Below are 17,572 nucleotides of genomic sequence, written 5' to 3' on the forward strand. Positions count from 1 at the left end.
CTATGCTCAATACACACTGGGTGATGTTTAGGCCCAATTAAATGTATCTCCTCAGACATTTACCATTTCTTTATGGTAATAACTTCCAAAAACCTTTCTTCTAGCTTTTAAAAATTATTTTATTATATATTTATTTAATTTTGCTGTGTGTGTGTGTGTGTGTGTGTGTGTGTGTGTGTGTGTGTGTGTCACAGCTCATATATGAAGGTCAAAGGATAGCTTGTAGGAGACAGAAAGTTCTCTCCTACCATGTAGATCCCATTCTGCCAACACTTCTGTCTTTGTTAAATATGATCACTTCTACAGCTGGATTATCTCACTCCTATCTAACTATAACTGGACCACTAACCATTCTTTCTCCACTGTTTCCTCCAGCCCCAATCTCCCAGGCCTCTGCTAACCACCATTTTAATCTCAATTTTTATGAGATCAACTTTTTTTTTAAGATTCTACTAGTGAGATCCCAAGACATTGATCTTTCCCAACCTGGCTTGTTTCTCTTAATGTTATCTCTGTTCATGTTTCTGGAATTGAGAGAATTCCATTTTTTCATGGTTGCATAGTATTCTGCTGTGTGTATGCTCATGTTCTTTAGTCATTCATCAGCAGATAGAAATGTTACTATTCTTTGTCTACTGTGACCAGTACTGAAATTAGTGTGGGATTACAGACATCTGTGGCTTTTATTGCAGACAGTCCCACGATCTTGCCTTGGCTGAGTGTCAACTCATGATCCTCCTGCCTCAGTCTCTCAAGTGTTATAAGTAGAGGCTCTCCAGATGTCTCTTCAATATACTGACTTTCCTTTCCTTTTTTCTTTTTTTTTTTTTGTTTTTTTGTTTTTTGTTTGTTTGTTTTTCAAGACAGTGTTTCTCTGTAGCTTTCGAGTGCTGGGATTATAGGTGTGCACCACCACCGACCGGCCTTCATTTCCTTTTAATGTATATAAAGTGGCAGGACAGTATGGTAGCTCCCTTTTCTGTGCATCCTCGTCAAAATGTATCAGTCATTGTTCCTGGAGCAGGCATCACCTTCACTGTGCTTTGATGTGTTTCCATGAGAGTGATGTTGAACATTTTTCATAGACCTGTTGGTCATTTATGTGTCTTCTTTTGAGAAATGTCAATTTGCATCAATCGCCTGCTTTTGAATCAGGTAATTTGGGGGTTGGGCTATTAAGTTTTTACAGTTCCTTATACATGCTAGATACCAACCCTTAGGCAGGTATAGTCTTTATAGTTTCTCTCATTTTGTAGGCTGCGTTTCACTTCCATAACCAATTCTTTTCCTAAATACAAACTTCTGAGTTTCACTGAACCCCACTACTTTTGCTAACCTCTATTTTGGGGGGTCTTCTCAAACAAACAAACAAAAAAAAAACCTTGCCCATTCTACTTTCCTGTTTTCTTCTATTAGTTTCACAGTTTGGGATCTTACATTTAAGTCTTTAATACATTCTGAGCTGATACTTGTTGGTGTTCCTGGTGAGAGACAGGGGTCTAACTTCATTCTGCATGTTAATTCCCAGCTTTCCCAATAACATTTATTGACAAACTGTCCTTTCTCCAGCACACACTCATGCAGCTTCCTCGACAGTCTGTTGGCTGTATATATACCAGTTTCTAGGCTTTCTGTTCTGTTTCATGTTTTCCTGTGTACTATAGCTTTTTGGAGTGTTTTCAAGTCAGATAATATAATGCCTCCTGACTTGTTCTTTTTGCACAAAGTAGCTTTGGCTACTCAGGATTGTGTGTGTGTGTGTGTGTGTGTGTGTGTGTGTGTGTGTGTGTGTGTGTGTGTGTGTGTGTGTTAGCATATGTATTTTAGGATTATTTTCTCTGATTTGGTAAAATGGGAGGGGGAAGTCACTGATATTTCCATAGGGGTTACAGTGAATCTCTCACATCGTCTTGGACAATATATTTGAACTGACTTTTAAGACTTTGTTGCTTTTTAAAAGGTCATCATCTCTTTAAGTTTCTGATACAATATTGAAACACATGATTTTCTTTAAGCTCACTGAGATTGTAAAAGCCGTTGTTTCAAATTCACTAAGAATTCTCCCCTACTAGGCATCTGGTAGGTTTCTGGCACCTTATTTAAGTGAGGCCATGGTTTCCTTAAACTCTTGATGCCTTCTGGTGTAAGGCATTGTGAAGGGGTAGGCACTTTCCTCCCCTCCCTAGTCTGGTTTCATGTACTTGCCAAACCTAGATTTCTAAGCAGCTGCTATTTTCTGTCTGTCTATCTGCAGTCATCTCACTATTTCAGTGCAGGAAACATCCAAAGGGCTGCAGCTAACACTACTGTGGTGGTTTGAAAGAACATGCCCCCAAAGGGAGTGGCACTATTAGGAGGTGTGGATTTATTAGAGGAAGTGTCACTGTGGGCGTAGGCTTTGAGGTCTTTTTCTCAAGCTTCATTCAGTGTGTCAATCAAGATGTAGGACTCTCAGCTCCAGCACATCTGCCTGCACACCACTATGCTTCATGTCATGATAATGGACCGAATCTCTGAAATGGTACACAAGCCATCCCAATTAAATGTTTTCTTTATAAGAGTTACTGTAGATGCCGGGCAGTGGTGGCCCATGCCTTTAATCCCAGCACTCGGGAGGCAAAGGCAGGCAGATCCATGTGAGTTCAAGGCCAGCCTGGTCTCCAAGCGAGTTCCAGGAAAGGTACAAAGTTACACAGAGAATCCCTGTCTCGAAGAAGAAGAAGAAGAAGAAAAAGAAAAAAAAAAAAAGATTTGCTGTGGTCTTGTATCTTCACAGCAATTAAAAACCCTAACAAAGATAACTATTGCTCCAATACTAAAGAGCAGTCCAATCTCAGAACACTGTCTGAATACACATTGATGTGTTGTTCAAAAAGATCCAGGAGAGTACCTCGAGAGCACCTCTCTCTACAGCCTCTCCTTGGGGCTGAGGTAGCCTGGATGCCACAGTTAACACATGCTCAGACACTATTACTAGGACTCTGTTCAGCTCTGTAAAGAAAGTCTGTGAACAGCTTACCCTGAGGCTCCTATGTTGTACCTGTGGCCACTAAAGGCACTGAGCTCTCACCAGCAGTCTTAGTTAGTGTTCCTATCGCTGTGATGAAACACCATGACCAAAAGCAAGTTGGGTGTCTAGCTGGAAGGTGTTCTCGAGTCCCGCCTGGCCCTGTGGTGATTATAAAATAATCACTCAGAGGCTTAATATTATATGACCTATGGTAGGCTTCTTGCTAGCTAGCTCTTATAACTTAACTCAACCCATAACTATTAATCTATGTATCGCCATCTGTTCTGTGGCTTTATCTACATCCCATTACATGTTCCTTTGGAGGCTGGATCACATCTCTCTAGACTCTACCTTTCTCTTTCCTATCTCTCTCCTTGGATTTCCCACCTGCCTCTAAGCTGCCTTGCCATAGGCCAAAGGAGCACATTTATTAACCAATGGGAACAACATTTATTCACAGGGTACAGAAAGACATCCCCCAGCAGGGGAGGAAAGGATTTGTTTGGTTTACACTCCCGTTGTTGAAGGCAGTCAGGATAGTAACTCAAAGAAGGCAGGATCCTAGAGGTAAGAGCTGATACAGAGGCCATGGAGTAGTGCTGCTTACTGGCTTGCTCCTTGTGGTGGTTTGAATAAGAATGGTCCCCATAGACTCATATATTTGAATACTTAGCCACAAGGGAGTAGAACTATTTGAGAAGGATTAGAAGCATTATGAGTTGTGGCCTTGTTGGGGGTGGGATTGGAAGTTTCAGATAGCACACACCATGCCCAGTGTTTCTTTCTCTCTGTCTGCTGCCTATGCATCAGAATGTAGTGCTCAGCTACATCTCTAGTGCCAGAGTGCTACCATGCTCCCACAGTACTCCCACTGTGCTCCAACCATGATGATAACAAACTCACCCTCTGAAACTGTAATGCAAGCCCTAATTAAATGATCTCTTTCATAAGAGTCGCCTTGGTCATGTGTCTCTCCACAGCAACAGAACAGTGACCAGGCTCATGGCTTCCTCAGCCTGCTTTCTTATAAAAAAACAGTAGGCTGGGCCCTCCCACATCAATCACTAATTAAGAAAATGCACTACAGGCTTGCCTACAGCCCAATCTCATGGAGGCATTTTCTTAATTAAGAGTCCTTATTCTCAGATGACTTTAGCTTGTGTCAAATTGACATAAAACTAGCTAGCACACCACCTGAGCCCACTGCCTGACAAGAATGCACAACTCTGGGGAGGAACCAATACCTAAACTGCTCTGGGTAGACTTGTGGTTCAAAGTCAGGGCTACAGCAACAAGCCAGAAGTGGCTTTAGCCAGTACAGAATTCAAAAGGCTGGGTAGCTTTTCTTCTTCCAGTACCAAAGCATTTAGAGAAGCCTTATCTACAGGAAGGCCTGGTGATGAGAGCCACAGAATCTGCCCACTGTTAGGTTCATCCAGCCTGGAACTAAGTTCTAGGGAAAAGTGTTGCATTGACTACCATGTCCTACACCCAGGAAACAGTCAGGCACCAATGTTGAAGCCATAATGCAGCTGTCAGTGATACAAGCCAAAGCACTTATGCAAACCAGAGGTGCAGGACCCTGCCTGTTCCATCAGGAACTCCAGACTCCAGTTGGTGAGCACTGGCTTGGCAACAGCTGTTCCGCCAGACATTAGGAGACAATGAAAGAAACAGCCCTTCCTAGTCCACAGCTTTAGAGAACCTCTGAGTCTCTGGAGGATGCATATGCCCCAGGTTCATTTCAAGGCTGGAAATGGTGAAGGGCCAAACTAAAGTTGGCACCACTGTCACTAAAATTCCTTCCCAGGGGAGATATCAATAATGTCTACCCATTCTCCTAGGGTCCCAACAACAAAGTGCAACATAAGTCTGCCAAAGTTCATGCTGAGGAACTGCTGAGTTTATTGGGCTTCCTTACAAAGCACAGGTGAGGGTTACTTACAGGAGTGTGGGTGCTCTTCCCCCCAGCTGCACCCAGAAAGCCTATACTCAGCAGGGATGAGGGCATCCTCACAGCTGCATAGATAAAGCCCCCTTGCGTCAGCCCTAACCTATCTATTGCAGCCATGTACATTTATAACAGGAGACAGGAGCAGGTGATACTCAGGTAAGGGTCTCATGACTCTCCCCATTCATCCATAAAGGGAGTGTAAACAGTCAACAAGCACAGCAGGGGTGGTTTTCTTGCAAGGGGGTACAGTTGAACTACCCCAGATAGCAATCATTTGGCTCAGAGGACTGTCACTCACAACACCCACTAACACACAAGTGTCTAGCAAAGGCCAGGGTATCCAGTGTATGTGGAGGGCTGGGTCTCACTATGGTGTACCTGGCACTGACCTCTAAGGCCGAGCCTGCGCCAGCTCTCATGCCCTCCTCCCCAGAAGAGGGACAGGAGAGTTCTGTTCCCTACTCTACTGCCTTGGGTTGAGAGAGGACGGCTGCACTCATCATCCGGCCTGTCTGCAGGAACCAGCTGGGCACTAGGGGTTGTGGAGTTTTGCCAAACACTGGTTTGCACTGAGGCAGACCTAGTACTGACTGTCAAGTCTCAAGCCTGAACTTTAGCCTCTGTCTTCTGGCAAAGAGGGTGGTATAACATGAATCTTAAAAGATCTTATTAATAAAAGCAAACCCAGAGCAAGGTATTGAAGTGAACGCTGAAAGATCAGAGAAGCAGAAGAAGCCACATACAACTTCACCTGGCCAACTTCTCAGCTGATCTTGTTTCCTCAGACTGGAAGCCTCTGAGTCCTCACCCGAATGGATCTCAGTTGAACTGCTGCTGAAAGCTTAAAAAGGCTTAGCCCTCACACCTTATAGACCTTTCTGCTTCCTGCCATCGCTTCCTGGGGTTAAAGGAGTGTGTCACCATGCCTGGCTGGTTCCAGTGTGGCTTTGAACTCACAGAGATCCAGATGGATCTCTGCCTCCCAAGTCATAGGATTAAAGGTGTGTGTTGCCACCATTTTCTGGCCTTTGTGTCTATCTAGTGGCTGTTCTGTTCTCTGACCCCAAATAAGTTTATTAGGGTGCACAGTATATTGGAGGACATAATATCACCACAGGGTGGTATCTCCCTGGATGCTGAGCTTCTTGAGGAGGGGACGGGTTACATAGGCAACTGTGTCCTTCCTGCTTTCAGTGACCCTTTTGTTACACTGAAAGCTGGTGCCATGGTTTCTCACTTGGCTTCCCCAGCACTTGGGAAGGTAATCTGTAGTGTGAAGGATGTTTGACTTGGTATGTCTGCGGGAAGACCACCACTAGAGATCTTCCTCAGTTGCCACCATGCTCTACCCTATTTATGTTCTCTACAGCCATCTTTTCCTGTCAGGGATGCACACCTAAGGATTTTAAAAAATTAAGTGTAACTGAAGATTTCCTGTGTCCCGGCTGAGAGATTCTTCTGTCACATATCAGAGATAAGTCTTAAATTGGTCTTCCAATACTCTGACCCAGAGGACAGAAGGGAAATAAACTAGACACGCAATGGGACAGTTGTCGTTCAGGCTGGATTGCAGCATTAACTGTGATAGTCTCTCACTTTCCTGTTACGTTTCAACTTTTCCAGCGTGAGAAGTTTACAAGTATGCACTCTTGTCATTAGTAGGCACATACAGAGATTTTGCTCCTAAGAAATGGGAATTGAGTCTGTAGGGTTACTCTCTTCCTCACAAAGGTTGAGTCTCTCATCTTGGGTTGCATAATTAAATTGTCTTTCTGTCTGTGGTTATAAAAGCAATATCAGCTTTTTAAGAGCATCTTTTTGGCTTGCCCAGTTCCCTATGTCTAGTCTTCTAAGTGACAAGACACATTATATTTTATGAACAGGCAGATCTAGGCAGCCCTACTGTGTGGAACTGTATAGTGTGAGATTGTAAAATCCTGCAAAGCAACCTTAAGCAATGTGAGATGTAATAGTTTGTGGCCTTTAAATTTTTGTGAAAATCAGCCAGGTGTGGCAGCACATGCCTTTAATCCCAGCACTCAGGAGGCATAAGCAAGCAGATCTCTGTGAGTTCAAGGCCAACCTGGTCTACAAAGCAAGTTCCAGAACAGCCAGAACTGTTACACAGAGCAATCATGTCTTGGAAAAAAAAAAAAGTAAAATCAATAAAATAAAGCTAATAAATCATTTTAATAAAATCAAGCTAATATTACTATACAATGATTTGAAATGTCAAATTCACTGAGGATTAATGTTCACTCTTCAATGTTATTATTTTTATTTAATGTTTTTTTTCTGAGTGTGAAAGAGTGAATTAATCCACATCCAACTTAGGCTGAGCTCTCTAATTAAGCAACCCAGAGCACCTAGAGGTTCACATTTTTATATCTAAGACATTTTCTTCAGTGTTGCTGAAAGGTCAAATCTCATAGTTACTTTTTTGTCAACTTATTAGTATGTGTTCTATACCTTGGCAAATTACCATGCTCCTACCAAGGTCTGAATCAGCTTCCATCATTTTATCCTTTGTGCTTTAATATCACAAAGCAAATCTATTTTCCAGTAGAACTTTAGGTTTGAACTGTTGATGCCTCTTGGAATTCTTCCCAGTAGTTTAAAGATTCCATAGGGACTTCTACAAACATTGGTGCAACCTGATTTCATGTCTTCTGTGATCCTTGTCAGAACACTGGCCATGAAGTTACTCTCTCTCCCTCTCTCTCCATCAGTGTTTTCAAACATGTTAGCCTGTTTACAGCAATGGGATTTTTTTTTCCAATCAAAATAACATTGAAAGCAAACTTATTCTAGAGAGAAAAGATGGAAATGGAGAGCCCAGAATCCTGCCCCCTGCACCTCACTTTTAGTCCCTGAGGTTGTCCCCAAATATCTCCAAGAACATAGCTTGCAGATATCTGCACTCTGTAGTAGATCAAATCTCTGTAGTTGATGAAGTGTAACTTAATCTACACACCATAATGCACATCAGTTCTGATCAGACCCATGGGTTCTAGCCCATACACTGGTGCCTGCAGCTAATTCCAGACTTGGCAGAAAATCCCAGTCCTCTGCTTCTGTTTCTCTGTTGCAGAACACTGAGGATTAAGGCTAACCACAACCCATCTTTGTGTTCCTGTGTCTCAGCACTTACTTTGAATATGACTTTGATTGCAATTTTCAATGTCCAACTTTACTAAGAGCCCCCAAGTTTTACTTGGGCTTACACAGGCCATATCCCTGGCATTACCAAATGCCATACACTGTCCTAAGCATATCTAATTTTTGTTTCCATTTCTCTCTCCATGTAATTTTTACACACACACACACACACACACACACACACACACACACACTGCCCTAAAACTCTCCAACCCCTGTATTACTCCCATCTCTCTTTAGAGGAGTTGCTGGAGCAGGTCCCTCCTTTCAGGGACAACCAGATCTGGTTTTCAAGTTCAATCTCATGAACATTTTGGTTATAACTCTATAAGCATGATTCCCTGTATCCTCATTCGTTGGGGCCACCAGCAGACAGCAGAGGGCGGAACACAAAAGGGGGTAACTAGGAAGGAAAAAGAGTACTCCACTTTAAAGAGTCCTCTAAGGTTTTTGCTTTGTTTTTGAGAGGATCTTGCCAAGGAGCCTGAGTTGCCCCCTCAACCTCTCTATCCTCCTGCCTCAGCCTCCTGAGATTACATGGCGTGCTATTAAACCCAGCTTCCAGAATGCCATTTGTGCCCGTGAGAGGAGGAGAGGGAGAATGGCAGACAGTCGGCATGGAAGTGTTTGGTTCTGTGTGTGTTGTTATCACTTTCCTAAACTGCCTCAATTCAAAGGACATTCTGACCTCATGCATCCTGCCCCTGTAAAACTTAAAATCTGTTTGGGTATTTCCATCAGGACTTAAGATGTGTTTTGAAGTGCTTGATTAATTACCAGCTGGTCATCCAGTCCAAAAAGTTGTTCCAGATAAGTTTCAGAAAGTCTTCGAATTTTTGGTTTCAGTGATGGATCAATGCACATGTCCCTTTAATAAAATTACAAAGCAAGGTCAAAGTTAATTCCATTTTGAAGTAATTCCATAACTGAGACACTGATTCTCATGTGTGTGCATGTGGAGTGGGAGGGTACTTCCCCTGAGGAGGCAGGTCAGAATCACCAGAATTTGCTGAGTTCCTGAGAATGGTGTGCTATCCTTTTCTCATCCTCACCTTGAAACACTCTGTCCTAGGAGCACAAATGGGAGCTTACTGTGTTCTCACACTGAGAAAATCAGTGAATATATGTTTACATTAAATCTTGGGAACCTAACAGCCTATGGAGGGATTCCTTAACAAGCCCCTGTTTTGAAACATTCATTGGCAAGATTTTATCATGATACTATACAAAGTTCTTGGCCTTCGAAATATTTCCCTATCACACAACAAAACAACACTTACCAAAGAAGGTTTTCCAGACCATTTTGAATGATGACTATGATCATGTGCTCTAAATATCTCAGTGGATCCTCAGGACATGTCACAAGTAAACCACACAACAGAGCCTGGTAAGAAAAGAAAGTGGAGATGGAGCCAGTGTTTCTGCTTTCACTCAGGTATCTCTTTGTATTTACTGTGTGGACATGCTGCTCAGTCAAATCAAAATTCAGTACACCTCACCTGTATTAAAAACTCCTACAATGATGCAGGAGAAGTTGCTTCACAGTATTTTGTGTTACGTGAGAAATTTTTTGTACAAATCCAAAGATAGTTACAATGCTTAGATAGCTTAGATAGTTTTTACCCCTTTTAAGAATGAGGAACCAGCCAGTGGTGGCCTTTAATCTCAGCACTCAGGAGGCAGAGGCAGGTGGACCTCTGTGAGTTTGAGGCCAGCCTGGCCAAAGGGGGGGGGGGGAAGAACCATTTATTTTTTTTTAATTGATTCTTTGGGAATTTCACATCATACACCCCATTCCACTCATTTCTAAGTCCTTCCCTGTCTGCCCTCCTCCTTGGGGCCTCCTTCCAAAAGAAAAGTGAAAAAAAAATAGAAATAAAAATTTTAAAAGAAATCACTTCGTTCCTCCATCTTGCCCACCTCTCTATCACATATCCATTTGTTGTAGTGGCACTGGGAGCTGCAGTGTGCCACATAGCACACCCTTTTGTCCACTCAGATTTACTTGCAAACGTTCATTGCAATTTGTCATTGGTCTGGTGAGGAACCTTTTTTAAGTTAAAAAAATTTACTCAAGTCAAATCATTAGGTGACTGATAAAACCCATGGTCAAAATCTACTGTGGAGATAAATGCAGCCTTCACCCCCTCATCAAGGAACCTTCTCTTTGCAACAGACAGAGACCACTAAAGAAAACCACAACCAATCAAAATGTAGTGTTGTGGAGCCCAGTCCCAATGGATACATCTATAAAACACTCTCATGCCTAAGGCTCAGGGAACATTGCAGAAGAGGATCAGAAAGACTGTAAGGGACAGAGAAGCAGGCAGTTTGCTGTGGGAGTGTGTTTCTTAGTAACATCAGAAGCTACATTCAGAAAGCCTCACCAACATGACTACCCAAATATGAGCTGAACAAGGAGACACCAACAGACATGGCAAACTGCTTAGGGGAAAGCCCACAAGGCCTCGACCCTTCACAAAGAACTATAGCCAACTGAGAAATACTGGGAGCAGGAGAGGTGGTCCTCCAGGGAAGAGGACACCAAATGGTTGTCCAGTGCCAGATGACCAGCCCTGAAAACATACACATAAGTAACATTATACAGACTGAACAGATTGCATTTAAGAATATATATATATATGTATATATAGTACAGATACATGTATACAAGCAATAACAATTAGTAAAAAAGGCCATGAATTTGAAGGAGAGTAGGGAGGGGTGTATGGCAGGGTTTGAAAGGAAGAAAGGGAAGGGGAAAATGTTGTAATTATATTATAATCTCAAAAATAGAAGAAAAAGGAAAAAAATTTGAATCTACTATGGGGCTATGGTGGGGTTCAATGGCAGAGTCCTTTGCTAGAGCATAGTAAGGCCATGGATCTAGATCACAGCAGTGGGAGTGGGGGATCTATTGTAAATTGGAAAAAAACATTAAAATGCATTTGTATTTACCATCTATGACATTTATAGAGAATATATATATTATAGCATATATAATGTATATTGGGGAAATGTGCACACAGGCAGGAAACAAATAACTTAATAGATAATTAAGATAGTAATTGTTTATTATTAATAGATAATGTTCTTTAAAGCACATATGTAGAGCACAGAAAGTTGCTGCAGTGTTATTTTCCCCTAGGAGATCCCTGTGAGAAAAAACTTCTCATTAAAAATAATATCAATGAGACACAGAATTACTGAACATCTCTGCACTTAGAGCAGAAAAAAGGCTCACATCACACAGCCAACAGAAACCACCTAGAAATTTATCTTTTTTTTCCTGGTTCCCTGTCTCCCTTTAGGGTCTGCTATGTGTCTCAGTGGGAGAGAGATTTTTTTCTCCCTTTCCCTGACCCAGAGGCCACTCTTGTTGGCTTTCTCCTACTTCTTCATTTCAGAAGAATATCCCAGTCCTTAGAGTTACACAGAGCAGTTGTTCCCACAGTCATGGACCAAGTACCAACAAACAGATCTAGGGACTTAACAGCTCTCACGGTGTCCCTCCAACCAACAGACAAAGAGAAGCAGAATCCAGGAAATGTCCTGACTGGACTCTGTATAATGCAATCCTCCCTTTGCAGCAGCTCCATCGCCCTCTGGTATGCAGCCTGGTAGGACCCTACCAGCAGGATAAAGACAAAATGCCTCAGCTTAGACAGAGATCCTTTCCCCTCTCCCTCCTGTTGAAAATAAGATAATAATAAATTCAAGAGACTGTGAAAACAAAGCAATTTTAAAATACACAATTCAGCAGAAAAGGACACCAACATAGAGAAAAGGCCAAAACTGCCACCCAGTAGCAGCTTTTAAAACCCTTTGACTATCCTATTGCAGGAGCATGCACCCTCCACAAACTCCAGAGACAAAAGGAGGGTGTGGGACTGAACAGAGTTCTTTAAAAAAAAAAAATACAGGGCTAGTGAGATGGCTCAGCAGTTAAGAGCACCCTACTCTGTGGAGGACTCAAGTCTGTTTCCTAGAACTCGCTTAGAAGTGTTGACTTCTCCAGTTCTGGGGAGCTAGCCCACTCTTACAGCCTTGGTGTGTACCCAGCATGCAGGAAAAACACCCATACACAGAAAAATAATTTTTTTTTAAAGAAAATGAACCATAACAACCTCTTAGGCTCCTCCTTGACCTTTCTCAGGAGAAGTTCAGCTATTTGTAGACTAAATACACAGCACCCTTGGTTCCCACCACAGCTGCAAGCTAAATTTTAAAAGGTGGTTACTACCCAAAAGGCAACAAGGGACCTAATAATGGGCTAAACCCTTCTACTCCATCAGCTTCCTGAATGGCTGTGCTGAATAGCCCATCTCTTTAGCACTTTGCTGTATGGGTCTACAGAGCTCAGGGGCTCCTACCTTCCCCACTCCACAGCCCACCTCCTCCTTCATATTTTGGTGCCTAGAGGATATTTACACCCCAAGTATTTGAATCTGTTACCTAAGGCTCTGTATTTTTAGCAAGCTCCTTGAGAAGTTCCCAGGCACACAGAAATCTGGGAGTGAGCGGAATTTAGTTTTATGGGGAATTAAGAAACTGCATGTTCCTTTGTATTTCCAAACTGTACAGATCAAAAAGCTGCTTTCCTAAAAATTTATCCTGCAGAAGCCTAGTCAAATTTAGAGGGTCTTTGAAATGGCAATATAAGCATATAGAGCTAGCAGAGTTGGAAAGTTTTTTTGCAAAGAAATATGTCTGTTCATTTATTCCTTGTTGTTGGATTTTCTTTTACTCTTTTGGGGGCCTCATCACCCAGCTCCCAAATAAATCACACATAGAGGCTTATTATTACTTATAAATGTCCAGCCTTAGTTTGACTTGTTTCTTGGCAGCTTTTCTTAATTTGTCCTGTCTACCTTTTGCCTCTGGGCTTTTCCCATTCTCTTACTTCTGTAAATCTTACTCTTATTCTGTGACTTGCTGTGTAGCTGGGTATTTGGCCCCTGGAGTCCTCCTCCTTCTCTGGCTTCTTTTTTCCTAGATCTCACCTCCCAGATTTCTCTTTCTATTTATCCTCTCTGCCTGCCAGCCCCACCTATCTCTCTCCTGCCTCACTATTGGCTGTTCAGTTCTTTATTAGACCATCAGGCACAGTTTTACACAGACACAGTAACACAGCTTTACAGAGTTAAACAAATGCAACATAAACAAAAGTAACATACCTTAAAATAATATTCTACAACAGTTCCTAATGGACAAAATAACACAGCATGCAGTTTAAAAATTAATGAGTGGATGGCACACAGCAGCATGCCAATGAGGCAGTATGGAGAGTGAGTAAATATGTATTTTCTGTTTTCTTGTTTTGAAGTGCTAGGGATGGAAGCCAGGGCCTTAGACAAGCTAAGCAAGGACAACAGAGCTAACCCCTCAATGCCATCAACGCAAAGGTCTGGGGAGACAGCTCAGCAGACAAACACATTCGCTATACGAGAATGAGGGTTACTTCTGCTCTTGTTTCCTTAAGTGGGACAATGAGGTGTGTATGTCATAGGACCTTCATGAGGATTAAATGTATTAACATACACAAATAGCTCTGAAGTACATCTAGAACAGAATAAGCACTTAGATAACGCAGCAAGCGATCTTCAGTGTCTTTAACTATCCACTGCTGTTTACCACCTCCACTAAAGGAAAAGGCCAAAGAAAAGAAACTCAGGAGAGTCCTGCAGTGTGACAACACGGAAAAACCCTGAATGACAGATTGCTCACCAAGCTAAATGGAAAAAGTTAGAGGGGAAAAAGATGTTTAGGAAAAAAAATGGCAAGGAAAGAGAATGTCCTTGAACAAGATATATATTGTTCAGATAGAAACAACAAGATGGTTAGCTGCCTAGCACAGCTCTGAGTGGAGGGTGGCAGAGAAGGAACAGAGACTGACTAACTTGTGAAAATCAATCATGTTTATTATGTCAGACACCAGATAGCACAGTGAATGTGTTAACCACCTCAATGGTAACAAAACACAACTGCTCTCAGAATGCAGCAGAGAAAGCAATTCCTGGATCCTTGTGCAGCCTGTCAGAGTAATTTCCAAGTGGCAAGAAGGGAGGAAAGAGCTTACAGGTGGGGAGTCAGGAAAAGCCACACCCAGCAGCACAGACAGTCACCAAGAGCCACAGATGGAGGCAGGAAGCGGCAGACAGGGTCACTCTGTGAAGACGGAGGAATTCTCCTCCAGACCCAATAGATCACTGTCTCCTTTTATATCCTGCTGCAATAATAGAATATCACAGACTAGATGAGTTACAAAGTCCCTCATGACTTATGGTCTGCAGGCAGCCAAGTCCAAGAGCATGGGGACAACACTTAGTGAGGACCTTTGTGCTTAGCCGCAGAACTCCCAGGGCTAGAGGGGACTGGGGGAGCAGAATTTGCTTGTATAACAACCTGTCCTGTGATAACTCAGTCATCCTGAGATCAGTCTGTCTGTTAGGCTCATGGTCCATGGCCACAGCTGCTGTAAGAAGTCCCATTTCCCTCCACACTGCTGCATTGGGGGCTGACAGTCTAACACATGAGCCTTGTAGGGACACATTCAAATCAGTCATTCACAATGAAACCTTTGTCCTTGTGCTCCTTGCCCACACCATGTACTCACACAAGAGTATACACATGTGCAGCTTCCTACAGAACTGGCTATCATCTATCTGGAAATGGTTTGTTCACATATAAACACAGAAATATATATTTTAAATAGACAATAGAACAAACAGTATAGATGTGTATCCGTTTGAAAAGAAAAAGATAAAAAGGAGGTTGTTTTAAAAAGAAAAACTGCCACTTGAGAATCAGAGTTCCAGAAATCCCTTTACTTTGCAATAAAAAAAAAAATCTGAAAATTGTTGAAAGCTTTTCCCACCCCTTCCCCAAGCCCATGAAAAGAGCCAAAGTGATACCCTCACCTCCAAGGTGGATGTGGAGCTACTATAACATTACTTCAGTGTATGTTTCATTTTATAGTTCAGTAATGAAGATTTGAAAATAAATCAGCCATGTGTACCAACATTTAAACAGATGGCAGGACTTTGAAGCTTTAGAAGCTTTATAAACCTAAGTGTCCCAAGACTAGTAAGGGACAACTGCTTTGACCACGCAGACTAAGTGTCCCAAGACTAGTAAGGGACAACTGCTTTGACCACGCAGAAGGAAACTGGGATAGAAAACCTTTGGGGACCAACATGAGGGGTCTATTTGAGCTAGACTCCCACTGTGTTATCTAGCTGGTCTGAAACTTGTAAAATCAAGCAACTCTCCTACCTCAGTCTCCCAAGGAACCTGGACTGCAAGAATCCCACCATGCCCCATCAGACTGCAAGCGGGAAACAGCAGCCACTGGGATGGAAGAGAAGGACAACCACTTGAACACCTGCAGACTGTGCCACCGGTGGAGGGACCATCACATGTGTCTAGGCCCTAGGTAAAATAATTACTGCAGAAATAAGGAATTGGCAGCATTTTGTATCTTTAGTGTGGATTCTCTTTAGAACTACATCTGTGAAGTGGCTGGCTGGGCTGACGAACTCAGCAAAGATTTGTTCCCTGCTCCAGCCAAGAAGCTACAGACTTTTTACCCAAAGGTCCAGCTAACTAAGTTAGTGAAGCAGTCCCTCCTCTCCCAAATCAGCAAGCTGTCCCTCGCCACATTCAAATTCCTGATTACTCCGTGTTCCAAGGCAGGGTTTTGCTATGTTCCCCAGGCTGGTGTCCCAGGCTCAAGGGGTTTTCTTCCTTAACCCCTCAAGTAGCCTGAAACAGAGTACAAACCACTGTGCCTCTCCTTTGCATCTCTAACGGGTATCTCACCTTAAAACAAATACTCAATAGGATCCATGTAGCTTATAAATAAATGCATTTCTTTCGAGCACAAATTGACAACTGAGTCTTGAAAGAAATGTAAACCATAAAAACTTTATTTAAAAAGAAAAAAAATCAATCAGAGCTTTTTTTTTTTTTTTGGAACTGAGGATTGAACCCAGGGCCTTGCGCTTGCTAGGCAAGCGCTCTACCACTGAGCTAAATCCCCAGCCCCCTAAATTTTTTTTTTCCCGAGACAGGATTTTTCTGTGTAGCTTTGCGTCTTTCCTGGAACTGACTTGGTAGCCCAGGCTGGCCTTGAACTCACAGTGATCCGCCTGCCTCTGCCTGGAGCGCTGGGATTAAAGGCGTGTGCCACCAATCGGGTTGGGGATTTAGCTCAGTAGTAGAGCGCTCGCCTAACAAGTGCAAGACCCTGGGTTCTATCCTCAGCTCAAAAAAAAAAAAAAAAAAAATCAAGAAAAATTCAAGTGGCTTTAGTCCTGATTTGCAACTGAAGTTCGCCCTCTGCTGGAAAGAGCCAGATTTGCATGTTTCTAGACATTAAATTGAAATCCAACTTCACAATTTGAAATGTCATTTTTTTTATTTTATTTCAAATTTTATTTTTTATATGGATATTTGTGTTTTAATTTTACATATCAGCCATGGGTTCCCCTGTCCTCCCCCTGAAATGTCATTTCTTACTCTGATACAATTGCTATGTTTATTTGTTTAATAATTTTGTAGACAGTGTGTTGTGGTATCATGTTCCCCAAAATATTGTGCACCCTAACAAACTTATCTGGGGTCAGAGACAGAACAGCCACAATATTAAACATGGAGGTTAGGCAGTGGTAGCACACGCCTTTAATCCTAGCATCCCAGAGGCAGAAATCCGTCTGTTCAAGGATACAGCCAAGCATGGTGACTCACGCCTTTAATCCCAGAAAGTGAGTCTTTAATCACAGGGAGTGATGATAGCAAACAGAAAGGTATATAAGGAGTGAGGACCAGAAACTAGAAGCATTTGGCTGGTTAAACTTTTAGGCTTTGGAGCATCACAGTTCGGCTGAAATTCATTTGGATGAGGACACCGAGGCTTCCAGTCTGAGGAACCAGGATCAGTTGAGGAACTGGTGAGGTGAGGTGGCTGTGGCTTTTTCTGTTTCTCTGATCTTCCAGCATTCACCCCAATAACTGGCCTCAGGTTTGATTTTATTAATAAGACCTGTTAAGATTCCTGCTCCATAATACATAGCTCATCGTTGGTCTCTCTGGAGCAGGCCTGTTTGTCAATAGGTAACATACCTAGTTCTACCAAGTAGAAAGTGAGAAATACATACCTATCTCCAAATTTTTTATGTACCCAAATCCTTCCAAAAGGGTATCATTGCATGGGCTCCTATTTTAATAATCTGCTTAAGGATATGAGTGCCTTTCAGAGTCCCTCCAGAAGATAAAGAATGGGATGCTGACACAACAGGCACAGTGTCTGTATTCTGAGAGAAAAGATGACTATAATGACCCAGAAGAAACCACAAGTATTCATGTTTCCTACAATTCCTTGTAGATACAGCCCCTAAGTGTTGCCATTATGTATTTTTTCTATTGGGAGTTTCTAAAATATATAATTC

The 17,572-nt window shown here is 42.4% G+C and overlaps 1 protein-coding gene across 2 annotated transcripts in view; it reads right to left on the reverse strand.

Annotated features, from left to right (window-relative positions):
• Positions 1 to 17,572, reverse strand: part of Fbxl13 (F-box and leucine rich repeat protein 13) — a 211,753-nt gene that overhangs the window by 184,644 nt on the left and 9,537 nt on the right. For both annotated transcript variants that reach the window (XM_036180894.1, XM_036180895.1), the window contains 2 exons: positions 9,404 to 9,507; positions 8,901 to 8,991 (listed from right to left, as the gene is read on the reverse strand). In XM_036180894.1, the coding sequence (XP_036036787.1) occupies positions 8,901 to 8,991; positions 9,404 to 9,507 (195 nt within the window). The remainder of the gene's footprint in view (positions 1 to 8,900; positions 8,992 to 9,403; positions 9,508 to 17,572) is intronic.

The sequence above is a fragment of the Onychomys torridus genome, chromosome 3, assembly GCF_903995425.1.
Source record: "Onychomys torridus chromosome 3, mOncTor1.1, whole genome shotgun sequence".
In the NCBI taxonomy this organism is placed as follows: domain Eukaryota; kingdom Metazoa; phylum Chordata; class Mammalia; order Rodentia; family Cricetidae; genus Onychomys; species Onychomys torridus.